Raw genomic sequence first — 14,263 nt, forward strand, 5'->3', positions numbered from 1 at the left:
GTGCAAGACAAGCGGAGGGGGTGCAGAGGGGGTGCAAGGACAAGCGGAGGGGATGTGAGGACAAGCAGGGGGCGCCAGGATGAGCAGAGGGGGTGGGCAAGCAGGCTGTGGGAGGCAGGACGAGTGGGGGGGCAGGGAGAGTAGGCTGGAAAGGGTAACACATACATTCACCTCCACAACTCTTCACCTCCATTCTGCTGCTTCTGCCTTCTACTCCTCCTTGCCCTCCAGCGCTGTCTGGCTCTCCACTTCCTCCCTCGTGCCTCCATAGAGCACGAGGGAAGAGCTAAACTGCACAGAAGCCCAGTTTGAGGCACATGTCTTTCCTCCACCATTCCACCAATCACAGCAGCAGATGATTTCCCCTGCTTTCCCACCCAGTAACATTCAAATTTAACGCAAAAAAGTTACATTTGCAGCTCAAAAGTAATGAAATTAACACTCGTTCTGTTACAAACAAAATATAACAAAGTTACCCACTCGTTATGCAAAATAGTAACAAATTACAAGTAACTCGTTATTTCTAACGAGTTACTTCCAAGCTCTGCCATTTGGTGATGTCCATGTGTACAGTCGAGAATCCAGGATCTGCTCAACTTCATACTCTTCCTAACCATCAACCACCGGGGTAGAGGCGGGGCTTCCATTGTTTGATGGGAGGTCGGTGGCTGCTCTAGAGTAAGCAGAGAGTGGTGAAAGATGGGATGGACTTTTAAGGAAGGGGGGAGGCAGAGGCAAAATGCCACGGGGTTGATCTGTGCCTCGACCTCAAAGGGTTCCAGTCTTCGAGCCTGCAGTTTCTGACTATGAACTCATGTGGGTAAGTAGCATGTGGACAGCCACACTTTGTCCCCGACCTGTATTTCTGGGCTAGGCTGGCAGTGTTGATCCAGTGAAGCATCCAAACTAGGAAATGTGGTAGTAATGGGTGACTTCAACTACCCGGACATAGACTGGCTGCATATGTGTTCCAGTCATGACAAAGAAGCAAAGTTTCTAGATATTCTAAATGACTATTCCCTAGACCAGTTGGTCATGGAACCGACCAGAGGGACGGCAACCCTGGACTTAATCCTCAGTGGGGACCGGGACCTGGTGCGAGATGTAAGTGTTGTTGAACCGATTGGGAGCAGTGACCACAGTGCTATTAAATTAAACATACATGTAAATGGCCAATTGCCAAGAAAATCCAACACAGTCACATTTGACTTCAAAAGAGGAAACTTCACAAAAATGAGGGGATTGGTAAAAAGAAAGCTGAAAAACAAAGTCCAGAGGGTCACATCACTCGAAAATGCTTGGAAGTTGTTTAAAAACACTATATTAGAAGCTCAACTGGAGTGCATACCGCAGATCAGAAAAGGTACCGCCAGGGCCAAGAAGATGCCAGCATGGTTAACGAGCAAAGTCAAGGAAGCTCTTAGAGGCAAAAAGTCTTCCTTCAGAAAATGGAAGTCTTGTCCGAATGAAGAAAATAAAAAAGAACACAAACTCTGGCAAAAGAAATGCAAGAAGACAATAAGGGATGCTAAAAAAGAATTTGAGGAGCACATTGCTAAGAACATAAAAACCAACAACAAAAAATTCTATAAATACATTCAAAGCAGGAGACCATCTAGGGAGACAATTGGACCCTTGGATGATAAGGGAGTCAAACGTGTACTAAAGAACGATAAGGAGATTGCAGAGAAGCTAAATGAATTCTTTGCATCTGTCTTCACAGTGGAAGATATAGGGCAGATCCCTGAACCTGAACTAACATTTGCAGGAAGGGATTCTGAGGAACTGAGACAAATAGTGGTAACGAGAGAGGAAGTTCTAAGCTTAATGGACAATATAAAAACTGACAAATCACCGGGCCCGGATGACATCCACCCGAGAGTTCTCAAAGAACTCAAAGGTGAAATTGCTGATCTGCTAACTAAAATATGTAACGTCCCTTGGGTCCTCCTCCGTGCCTGAGGACTGGAAAGTGGCAAATGTAACGCTAATCTTCAAAAAGGGATCCAGAGGGGATCCCGGAAATTACAGGCCAGTTAGCTTAACTTCTGTCCCTGGAAAACTGGTAGAAAGTATTATTAAAGCTAGATTAACTAAGCACATAGAAGAACAAGCCTTGCTGAAGCAGAGCCAGCATGGCTTCTGCAAGGGAAAGTCCTGTCTCAGTAACCTATTAGAATTCTTTGAGAGTGTCAACAAGCATATAGATAGAGGTGATCCAGTGGACATAGTGTACTTAGACTTTCAAAAAGCGTTTGACAAGGTACCTCACCAAAGGCTTCTGAGGAAGCTTAGCAGTCATGGAATAAGAGGAGAGGTCCTCTTGTGGATAAGGAATTGGTTAAGAAGCAGAAAGCAGACAGTAGGAATAAACGGACAGTTCTCCCAATGGAGGGCTGTAGAAAGTGGAGTCCCTCAAGGATCGGTATTGGGACCTGTACTTTTCAACTTGTTCATTAATGACCTAGAATTAGGAGTGAGCAGTGAAGTGGCCAAGTTTGCTGATGACACTAAATTGTTCAGGGTTGTTAAAACAAAAAGGGATTGCGAAGAGCTCCAAAAAGACCTCTCCAAACTGAGTGAATGGGCGGAAAAATGGCAAATGCAATTCAATATAAACAAGTGTAAAATTATGCATATTGGAGCAAAAAATCTGAATTTCACATACACGTTCATGGGGTCTGAACTGCCGATGACCGACCAGGAGAGAGACCTCGGGGTTGTAGTGGACAGCACGATGAAAATGTCGACCCAGTGCGGCAGCTGTGAAAAAGGCAAATTCCATGCTAGCGATAATTAGGAAAGGTATTGAAAATAAAACAGCCGATATCATAATGCCGTTGTATAAATCCATGGTGCGGCCGCATTTGGAATACTGTGTACAGTTCTGGTCGCCTCATCTCAAAAAGGATATTATAGAGTTGGAAAAGGTTCAGAAGAGGGCAACCAGAATGATCAAGGGGATGGAGCGACTCCCTTATGAGGAAAGGTTGCAGCATTTGGGGCTTTTTAGTTTAGAGAAAAGGCAGGTCAGAGGAGACATGATAGAAGTGTATAAAATTATGCATGGCATTGAGAAAGTGGATAGAGAAAAGTTCTTCTCCCTCTCTCATAATACTAGAACTCGTGGACATTCAAAGAAGCTGAATGTTGGAAGATTCAGGACAGACAAAAGGAAGTACTTCTTTACTCAGCGCATAGTTAAACTATGGAATTGCTCCCACAAGATGCAGTAATGGCCACCAGCTTGGATGGCTTTAAAAGAAGATTAGACAAATTCATGGAGGACAGGGCTATCAATGGCTACTAGCTGTGATGGCTGTGCTCTGCCACCCTAGTCAGAGGCAGCATGCTTCTGAAAACCAGTTGCTGGAAGCCTCAGGAGGGGAGAGTGTTCTTGCACTCGGGTCCTGCTTGCGGGCTTCCCCCAGGCACCTGGTTGGCCACTGTGAGAACAGGATGCTGGACTAGATGGGCCACTGGCCTGCTCCAGCAGGCTCTTCTTATGTTCTTATGTTCTTATGCTGCTTACAATAGTCCGACTGGAACATCACGGTAGCCTCCTTCCAGGAAATAACAGGATTGTGTTGAGCCAGCCAGGTCATCCCCAACACCAGCAGCCACCCGTCTATGGTTTCCACTGTGAGGGGCGACTCGAGCTCTGTGAGGGGCCTCTGTGCAAAGTCCAAGTCCATGAAATTACTTGATGCTACAGAGTCCACCATGGCAAATACCTGAACCTCCTCCCTTGCAGGCAAGCCTAAGTGGATGGGTAGATGCAGGGCTGATTCTAAAGGGCAGCCAGATGGGACACTGGCCCAACAGCCCCTGGAGCTACAGGGGGCCCCTCAGCCACCCCTCCGCTCCCCTTCTGTGATCCGCGCCCCCATGCCCCTGCACCTACCTGTCTGTTGTCTTTTACCATTGCCCTTAACAAAGATGGCGGCCACAATTTCCCTAAGGTACTGAAGCCCCTGCTGCCATCTTAGTTGATGGCAGAGATGCACGCGAGTAGCACGCACGCGTGCCATCAACAAAAATGGTGGCGGAGGTGTCAGTCATCCCCTTAGGGAAACCGCTGCCACCATCTTCGTTAAGGGCAATGGTAAAAGACAGCAGACAGGTAGGTGGGGGGGCTGCGTGCATGTGCCCACGCATGCACACACACACACCAGGGCCCAGGGCAAGCTGATGCCCAAGGGCCCCGGCATACCTGGAGCCGGCCCTGGGTAGATGTAAGGTGGATCTTGGTGGGAGTGGCTTAATTTGAGGTTGCTGACTTGCAGTCTATCCCAGCTCTTAGACCTCTACAAGAGCTGGGATTTGTAGTTTTCCTGCACTGGCACCTTTTCCGACTTGGTGGGGCAAGACTTGGCTAGATGGCCCACCTTCCCACAATATACATAGCCCCTCCTTTCGCCGCTTCTCCTTCTTTTCCTCTGTCAGGCATGGCCACGCCTCCCATCTGCATGGGCTCCACCCCTGACTGCAGTTAGGTTCCCATGCTGGGTGGATTGTGGATGCCAGGGAGTGGTGTGGGGGGCGGGGACCTAGCCTTCTCAGCCCTGCATTCCTGATGGCGATCTTCAAGCTGGCTGTCAATCTATAAGCATAACTGGACAAGTTCTGGGAAAGTACCCAGATGCGGGGCTCATGCCAACTCATCCAGTACCTCCAAATTGAGCCCCTGGCAGTATAAGTACACCAGTCCAAAGTTGTTGAAGTCTGTCTCTTGAGCCAGGATGCAGAAGGAGTTGGTGTGAGTTCCAATTGAGTTTTTCCCCTGCTTCAGGTGCCCCAGTTGCCTGGACACCTTTTTCCTTGCGCTGGGATTCCCGGAAGGTCTCAGCCATGGCGTTAATGAGGGTGGTATTCTGAGTCAAGACAGGATCGTTTCTGAGCAACAAGGGGGTGGCCCACAGGGCAGCCTCTCCCTCCAGAAGGCTGATGATGAATGCCACCTTCATGTCATCATTGGGGAATTCTGACTGTCGCACTTGAATATACAGTTCACACTGGGCAAGGAACGTGGAGAATTGCTCAACCTTACCCCCATAACAGCTGGCATTCCCACCAGAGGTTTGCTTCAGGGTGCCAACTGGGGCTGGGTGCCTCCCTGCACTTGTTGCACAGGGAGTCCCTGGGTCACCAGCTGAGTCATTTGGAGACGCAAGGCTTGATTCTCGGCTCAAAGAGGCTGGGTTTCAGTTCGAAGGCTCTGAACTTCGGTTAGCAAAGTTTGCATGGCTTGGTGAAGGTCCTCCCCTGGTCCGCAATTTGATTCCATCCTTTCAGTCATGGGTGCATCAGAGGGAGAAGGATGTGGATGAGTCAAACTGTCCTGTCCGAAGCCAAGGAATTCAAGTGCACTCGGTTCTGTGAGTTTTTCTCTTTTTAGTAAAGTTATAGATACATCAAAAGACTCATTCACCTAGCTACACTTCCTAGGAACTAGTGCCCTGTCTGACTAAGCTTGTCTTCACAGCCACAGACGTTGACTCAACAACTCCCCCCTCCTCAGTGCCCACTTAAGTAGGTTTTCCTTTCATGTGTAAACGACAGCTCCTCCTTAACCCCGACAGTTGCTCTTCGCGCCTCTGAAGTCGCTGGAAATGGGGCAAAGGGGGCGAGTGGTGAGGGCTCACAGTCTGTTCAGCTGTGGGAAGCTGCTGGGTGCCCAGCTGGGGATCAGCAAGTTGGCAAGGCAGCACCCCAGGCACAGGCGAGGGAGGGTATCCATAGAAGCAGTCTCTGACAGCTCATGCTGCACTTCTGCGGAGGACTAGGTGACTGGGCACACTGTGAGCCTTCCTCGCTCAACTCGTTGCCCCAGTCCTCAAAGTCAGAGTCCCCCTCCTCGAAGCCCCCTCCCCTGTCCTGGGTCACAACAGTACAATGTATGCTTTACAACAATTGGTCAAGACACACCTTGTGCAGGAATAAATAATGTTTTCTCTCCTCCTGCATAACTGTTTTGCACTGCTGCTTACTTGTTTCACAAGTGATATTTTTGTAACCCATCCTAGGACCATTCAGTGAAGGAAGGGCTATATGTACACATAATAAACCAACAAACAGGAAGAAATATCATCAACATATGAAAGTGCGAAGTTAAAGCTTCCCATAAACATTTTTAATTCAATATTGGCAACATTATTCAGAGGGCTTGTAAGGTACTAATGAGATACTCATGGCAGAGAGGCTGGACCAAGAACAGGAGGTAGATGAGCCAGTAACAGCCACAGTCAGATATTACCAGTTATTTCAACAGATATTACCAGCTTACCTCCTTCTGAAATAGCCTTCATGACAGCTGCGACATAGGCATCAGGATCATCATCATAGGTCAGTTGTTTCCACTGGGACCAGTCTTTGAAGAACTCTTGGTAATTCCCACATTCTGATATTCCACAGAACAGCTTCACCACTTTATGGGGTGGCTGGAGGACATTCTGCAGGCCCTGAAGGATTTCAGGGATATAGAAACACTGCACCAGTCCAGACGACAGTAAAATAAGAATGCACTTGCTGCTCCTTAAGAGGTCCAACTCCTTAGTGGAAATAGTAGTTTCATTCCCTACTTGATAGCTTTGGACTTCTTGGCACAAGTGGAAGAGGCTCTGAAGATACCGACACCATTCACCAGCATCTCTCCCATATATAATCAGCACATTGCACGCACTGGAGTGTTCTTCTGTGCAGGAATAAATAATGTAAACATGTCCTACAAATGGAATCTTATTTATTTGTTACATTTGTATCTCACCTTTCCTCCAGGAAGTTTGAAGTAGGGTACATGATTTCCCCCAACCCATTTTATCCTCACATCAACCCAGCAAGGTAAGTTAGGCTGAGAGACAGTGACTGGCCCAAGGTCACTCAGTGAGCTTCATGGTCTAGTGGGGATTTGAAGCCTGGCCTCCCAGATCCTAGTCCAGCGATTCCCAGCGTGGGCGGTAGCACCCCCCTGGGGGGCGTTACAGCCTTTCAGGGGGGTGTTGGCGTGACTACAAACTTTAGGGGGTGTTTGGGTTCATTAGGGGGGTGTTGACATTTGGCGGTCTGATGCTACAGTTGAAGCATTTAAGTTTAATTTTATTTAATACACAAATCATTAATTTTTAAACTGTTTTGTCCCCAGTTAGAATGTATTTAATAGTCTCAATTCATGGAAATAACACTATAAATAGTGTGTGCTCTTTAGTAAAGAAATTCCAAATAGCAGCCAGTGTCATAACAAGGAATGGGGATATTAGCCACACCCCGGCACTAGGTAATGTTCCAATGCTGTCTCGAGGGATGTTGGAACCAATCACAAGAGAGTGTTTGATAAGATGGGTGTAGTGGTGAAGGGCGCATTCTGCCAACGGATGAGTGCCATGTGCAAACGGGTGACGCAGACAGTCAGTTATTCACTGGTTTTCTTCAGGAATGGGACACACTCGCTACCCATTGTTTCTGTGATGTTTAAATGAACTTGTTTAATGAAACAATGCTGGTAAACTGAATGAGTTTGTTGTTAAGTAACACAGTGTATTCTATTGGTCCATACTGTGTGGACTTAGTTAGGATTTAGTGCAGTGAATCGCATACTAGTGAAGAATCGAAACTGTTTGGATATTGTTAGTCGTGGTGACTTAAGACTATTACTACCCAAGTATACTCCATAATGTGAAGTTAGCCAAAACTCATCAAGCTCAAGGATCACACTAGTATTTTATAATAAATCTCATTTTATTTACTTTTCTATAACTATGTATGTATATTAATAAATCATACTAAGAATTCAATGTGTAATCTAAGTGCAATAAAAACGCATGATAAAAACAATCAGTAATAATAATTGAAAATACCTTTTATGCATTACTCATATTGTAAGGGAAGAATAGGAAGCATTGGCATATACTTAATCTGAGGGGGGCGTTGGGCACAAAAAGATTTTGCAAAGGGGCGTTGGGTCAAAAAAGGTTGGGTAACGCTGTCCTAGTCCAACACTTGAACCACTACACCACACTGGCTCATCTTAACCTGCACTATTTAATTCAACAAGCTTGACAGCAGTGAAAAAGATGCACATGATGAGGGCAACAGTCTGCCAATGATTATAATCCAATCAGTATTTGATAACCATAGAAATTAATCCTGGCGAAAGTAATTTCAAGTATTGGTAAAACCAAACTTCAAGTACTTAGCAGCTTCTGCACTACTTACCTACCACTGCAGTTGTGATACAATCCTACACACCATTTAGGCTGCTTAAACATCCTTGAACTCAACATTTTTATTAACATATCCTACAATTAAAACCACTCTCCTTTCCATCGCAGGCAGTAAATGGTTTAGACATCCACTGCAGAATTTAGCATTCATCTCAGAATATTTTCCCATATATCTTGCGTTTACACTGTGATTAAGTAGGTCAGTTACATGTGATAAATTGCTGTGAACTATATTCATCCTAAGAGAGCCAGTGTGGTGTAGTGGTTAGAGTGTTGGACTACGACCTGGGAGACCAGGATTCAAATCCCCACATAGCCATGAAGCTCACTGGGTGACCTTGGGCCAGTCACTGCCTCTCAGCCTCAGAGGAAAGCAATGGTAAACCACCTCTGAATACTGCTTATCATGCAAACCCTCTTCATAGGGTTGCCATAAGTCGGAATTGACTTGAAGGCAGTCCATTTCCATTTTTCATATTCATCCTAGCTGCAGGCCTGCCCTTAAGTAGTAAATGTGGCAATTCTCTTGCTTATGCAATGAAACGGTAAGCAATATGTGCTCACACAAGACCCATAAACTGATACTATTCTGCTTAAATTGTTGCTGTGCATTACATGTAATCTACATTTCTTCAGAGCACAAAACACTCTAGATGCAATTATTACTCCAAGAAATGTTACACAAAAGCATCCATCAGTGTCTTACAGAGAACTTCAGACTCTCCTTTTGTTAATAATGTATAGGATGTATTCTCTTACCAAGCAATTGCTGAGGGAACTATTTGATAAACAGTGATGAGATCAACCCTACAAAGCAGGAAGTGGTTTCATTTCCCCATTTTTTAAAAGCTGAATTGTTCCTTTATTCCTTTATGCATAGCATCACAGGATTAACATCAAATGTTGATACTCTACAAACTCAATGACACTCTCAATGATTTCTGGGGAAGATACAGCATGCAACACAAATTGAACTTGTAGGTAGTAGCTCCAGTGCCTTCCTACTGATTTGGCATTCAGCTTATTAGATGTGGCTTTCAAGCTATGCCAACCACTCCTAAGATTTAATGAAAGCTTAGCCAGGTACACCTTAGTACAGATGAAGGGAAAGAAAGTCTACAATTTGTCCACTTGGCATGCATAACAAAACATCTTGTAGTGCTAATTGCTCATTGAAATTGTTAACAAAAGCCTCACTGCTTCTTCAGGAAACCACACTTTGGAAAAGACCTTCACACAAGATAGTAAAAAAAACACTGAGCTTGGAAACTCTGTAAGAAATAGCGAGCTGCCTTAAAGGTAATAGGATTAGCCTGCACATCAGTCCAGTGACAAAACTTCATTTACCACTACCTGGCGGCCATATCCGACCTTGCTTTCCAATCCTGGGAGATATGCAGAAAGAAATTTCCCTTCCTACTCAACAGTGTATCTGAAACCACTGTGGGTCACATCCAAACCATACATTTAAAGCACTCTTATACCACCTGAACAGTCATGGCTTCCCCCAAAGAATACTTGGAACTGTAGTTTGTTAAGGGTGCTGACCTCACAGACCTACAGTTTCCAGCACCCTTAACAAACTACAGTTCCCAGGATTCTCCATTGCTGTTAAAGTGGTATAAGGATGCTTTAAATGTATGGTGTAGATGTAACCTACACTAGCAACAGCAAGGTGTGACATGAATAGGATAATTGCCAATACTTGTAAATTCAGTAGCTTGGTTAAAACCATGTCCCTTGTGAAAGGGACCTTAACAGCACAGTTGCATGTGCTTTCCAGCTAGAGATAGCCCTGTGTCTCCTCAAAAATTCCTTGATGGTACATCCAAGTTAGTTAGCAATGGAAGAACTATCAGGAGAACCCACCCGGTAAAGTAAATTGTTTTAAATTGTTTTTAAAGATGTGTTTTTAAATTTGTATATTTGTTTTTAGTTATTGTAAACCACCCAAAGAGCTTTGGCTATGGAGCGGTAAGTAAGTAAGTAAGTAAATGAATAAATAAATGTCTCCCAGACAGAGAGCAATCCCTGCTGTTCCACAGGAGAATCTGCCATACTCCCTGCAGGTGGGAGTGGATACCTACCAAGCCAGGCAAGAAATATGGAAAAGGAGACACCTGTGTAAATCAAAAGTAACTGTTTTGTTTGCATGCTGTACCACTGAAATTACCCAAAAGTAGGGATGTGTAGTTGCTCTACAAAGGATATACAAGAAATATTAGGGGTGGGGGTCCTCACTTGCTAACATGGTAAAGGGATCCTAGCACAAGACAATTATGCTGAAAGCCTGCTGTGTGAAAGACATACCAAGTTAGTTCAATACATTAAATTAACCTCCTACCCATTACATTTTGGGGCTTTTGATACCCCTTAGGGTTGCCAGGTCCTAATGCTGCGGCGGCAGCAGAATCCACAGCTGACCCAATTCCCCATGCAATGGCCTCCTAGACTCAAGCTCAATCAACTCTCCGCTTCCTTGTCTCCTCAGAGCATCCAGCCCCAGACCTCCCTTTGCCTGACTACTTCATTCCTGCCTCCTGTCTCTAGGCCGTACGTGAGAGTTTTGCCATGGTTCTATGTGTTCATTGGCTTCTTCCTTTCTTCCTTTCCATGATTCCCTATGCATTGTTTCCTCAGGTCCCTGCTTTGCAGACAACTCCCTACTTTGTTCCCCATCCTTTATCCATTCTGATTTGCGACCAGCCCCCCTCACCCCCTCCCACCCCTGCCACAGCATGCAGTCTCTCTTGGCCTTGTCAGAGGCCCTCTTTCATCAGCCCCCTTTTATCTCATGCCACCTTCTTCCTCTGGCTCTTCTTTGCCAGTCCATTGCCTACACTGCACTCTTTCTTCAGCTCTGTTGCCTCTGTGCCCTTAACCTCCTCTGACCTCATCATCAGCCTGTTCTACAACCCATCTACTATACCTAAGGCCTGTGAGAGGTTTTGATCCCAGCCAGATTTACCGTTTTCCTATTTTAAAAGACACCACATAAAAAGCAATGCAATAAATCCCTGTAAGCAGAAGTAGCTGGGAGCAAAGTGGCTTTTTAAAAAGATGTTTCAGAAAGAAGAGTGCATGTGGGGGAAGGGCTATCTCCTCCCAGGCTCCTGAACCTGTTTCAGTGTCTCTTTGCTCACTTCTAATTTCGTAGGGATGCAGCACAGAACTGGCCCAGGCCATTTTGCTGCCTAAGGTGAAAACAAGATGGCTCCCCTCTCTATTCCACATACAAAAACCAACTGGCCTGGCAGCTGAATCTTAACACTGGTCTGTCCTCCGACAGAGGGGGAAAAGAAGGAACAGCAAAGGGGCCACAGCCACTGCCTGAAGTGGTTGCTTCACTTTGCTTAATAGTAGGGCCAGCCCTGATGCAGCATGACCTTCATGGTACATTATGTCTAGCCTTCAAAGAGGCTGTCCTGCAATCTTTGACAAGGCAGCAGGGAGTTGCTCATCACAGAAAAGTTCCAGAATATCCCCCCAATTCAACAAATTAGTCAAGTAGATAGCTGCCCTAGTATTTGTAAATGCAGTTCCAGTTGGTGTTCATCAATGAAAGGCTCATATTTATGCTTTAGGCAATGGTGCAAAAGCCCTGTGATGCACAGAGGAATCTAAACATTTTTCTGGTATTCCGTGATAAAAATGCTTCTCCAAATGATTAACAATTCTACAGAGCTGTGAACAGTTTTGCTTTATGGCTTTTTACCTCAAACTATTATAAATGTAATATATGAGCACCACACCATTAAGTTTTGTCTGGAGGATATTGTGGGTTCCTCTGACATAGCATGCAAGCAAGCCCCAAGAAATTCATTTGGAGGGTATGTGTAAATATACTTAATCCTTTCCAGATAGAAAGCCATGTTAGTCTGTTGCAGCTAAAACAACAAAGTATCTTGTAGCACCATGATTAGTCTTCAAGGAATCACAAGACTCTTAGCTGTTTATACATGGTCATGGTTGTCTTGGGGGAAAAACACTGCTCCACAGCCCAGGCAATTCTTCATAATGTATAGGAAGTGTGGCTGCATCTGACAGATTTGTAATCAGATCTTTCAGTATCTTTTATTTGCTTTAAAGAAACACCAAGGGACTGCTAACTTGATCTGGGAAGCAAGTGTTGGCTCACTGTTAACTTTGCAAGAAGTTATTCATCCCCTCCCTACTGTTTTGATACAAAGAAAAAGACATGAAGAGATCCAATCATGAGTCTTCCATCTCGCTTGTAGTTTATCCCTAGATTGCTAGAACACAATCTGATAACACGTAAAAGTCAACAACGTCATATTGTTGTGCTATTTTATTTTGAACGTGAGCTGCCTTGAGGAATGTGGTGCACTGAATGTCAAGACATACACACAAAAATATAAATTAAAAGATTTTAACACTCATCTGGGGCTGGCTTCACATTCCACTGTGTTTCACTTCCTTTGTTTGCACTTGTGGGTAATGTGGGTATGCTCCTCATGTGAAGATAGCTCATGCAGTTCACCATAAACGACATGCACAAGTTCCTTCCTTGCACATTATTCTCACAAAAGCACACAGACAAAAAAGGAAGAGAAACTCATTTGTGCTTTCTGTCTTAGCCTACAATCTTTAACTGACTTGGATGCACTGAAGGCCACTGATGTCAGTGAACTTAGATGTGCCCGCAGAATGCATATTCTATCCTGTTAATGTGTGGAGCTACCCTTGGAGTGATGCTGAGTCCCATGCAAACTATTGTTCTGCTTACATCTGGCTAAAGTACAACAAACCTACTTTTTTCAATAGCAGTCCTTAATTAATCCAAAACTTAGCAGTGAGACCCAAGTAAACACAACACAAGTCATGCTAATAGAGAGACTTGCAAGTGTTGTCAAGCTTGGTTACTGTCTACAAACAATTCTAACCAATGACATTGCCCAATCTGCAAAATCCAAACACTTAAAGGACACTGTACTGGTGATTCATAATTCAAGATTATTCTGAATGAGAGTTTTAGAGGCCAGTGTGGGGGCAGAGTAATTGCAACAGCCCAATCTTTAGTACCCTTACTATATATGGCAGTCCAGATGAAATATCAGGTGGTAAAGCAGAGAGGCATTATTGAATGTGTTAATTTCACTGAACATAGGTACACCTAATTATGCATAGAACAGGGCAGAACAGCTGCAGTCTTATTTATGTGCAGTTAACTGGAAGTAAGCCCCGTTGAATATAGTGGGCTTGCTTCTGAGCAAACATGCGTACGATTGCGTTGCAAAACTACGGTCGTAAACGCAGTAGGGCTTCAAGTCAACGTGAATGAATGGTATTTATATCCGAGTTAGCAAACACTGGATTAGCATATAAAAGTCAATATATTTTTGGGTTGGAAAAGTTTGCAAGCCGTAGCAACCTTTCTACCTATAAAACCGTTTGTAGGACACAGTGGAGGAGGGGAAACTAGTTGTTCCACCACCAGAACAAAACCTAAGGCGAGAGAAGCGAGATTCTAGTTATTCCAACTTTTACAAAACTACTGAAACAAGGAGCGGAACCACCCGTTGCCCGGGAACTCTGGCCAACGGCGGTGGGCAGGAAGGAATTCGGAGAGGCGCCTCCGGCTTCAGCTTGGCAGGACCACAGCGTGTGATCTTCGCCTCACTTACCTAGTGCCGCCGGCGCCGCCATGCCGGACTTTGCCTTGGTGAAATCGAGCTCCCGAGGGCCAGCAGGGGAAAACCGACGGAGCGGTCCCGCCTTTCACGCGGACGCCTGGCCCCGTCGGTGCTGCGGGAGAGAAAGAGAAACGGAAGGACTCCCACCACTGCAACTCCCCTCGGCTGCCGCAGAAAGAGCCCGACCGAGGGCGACGATCAGTTCCTCCCCTTCCACTTTCTCCGTTACGAAAGTGAGCGGTGGGCAACGGCATCGACTCCGACGGGGAAAAGTCAAGCGCTGCACTTGGGGACGTCGGGAGCCAATCTGTTCTGCAGCAGCACCGACAGCCATGGGCAGGCATCCTGATGCGGATGGGGGACCCACAAGCCACTGTGTGACCACTCCAG

The 14,263-nt window shown here is 45.4% G+C and overlaps 1 protein-coding gene across 3 annotated transcripts in view; it reads right to left on the reverse strand.

Moving 5' to 3' along the window:
* PIK3AP1 (phosphoinositide-3-kinase adaptor protein 1) overlaps nt 1–14,263 on the reverse strand; it is a 99,068-nt gene extending 84,805 nt beyond the window's left edge. The window contains exons 1-2 of one of the 3 annotated variants that reach the window (XM_061634636.1): nt 13,865–14,263; nt 6,287–6,691 (exon numbers count right to left, since the gene is read on the reverse strand). In XM_061634636.1, the coding sequence (XP_061490620.1) occupies nt 6,287–6,691; nt 13,865–13,886 (427 nt within the window). In that variant the 5' untranslated portion in view covers nt 13,887–14,263. Of the gene's footprint in view, nt 1–6,286; nt 6,695–13,864 lie in introns of all 3 variants that reach the window. The other 2 variants (XM_061634635.1, XM_061634637.1) reach the window with 2 other exon arrangements.

This window comes from Rhineura floridana, chromosome 7, assembly GCF_030035675.1.
Source record: "Rhineura floridana isolate rRhiFlo1 chromosome 7, rRhiFlo1.hap2, whole genome shotgun sequence".
Lineage (NCBI taxonomy): Eukaryota > Metazoa > Chordata > Lepidosauria > Squamata > Rhineuridae > Rhineura > Rhineura floridana.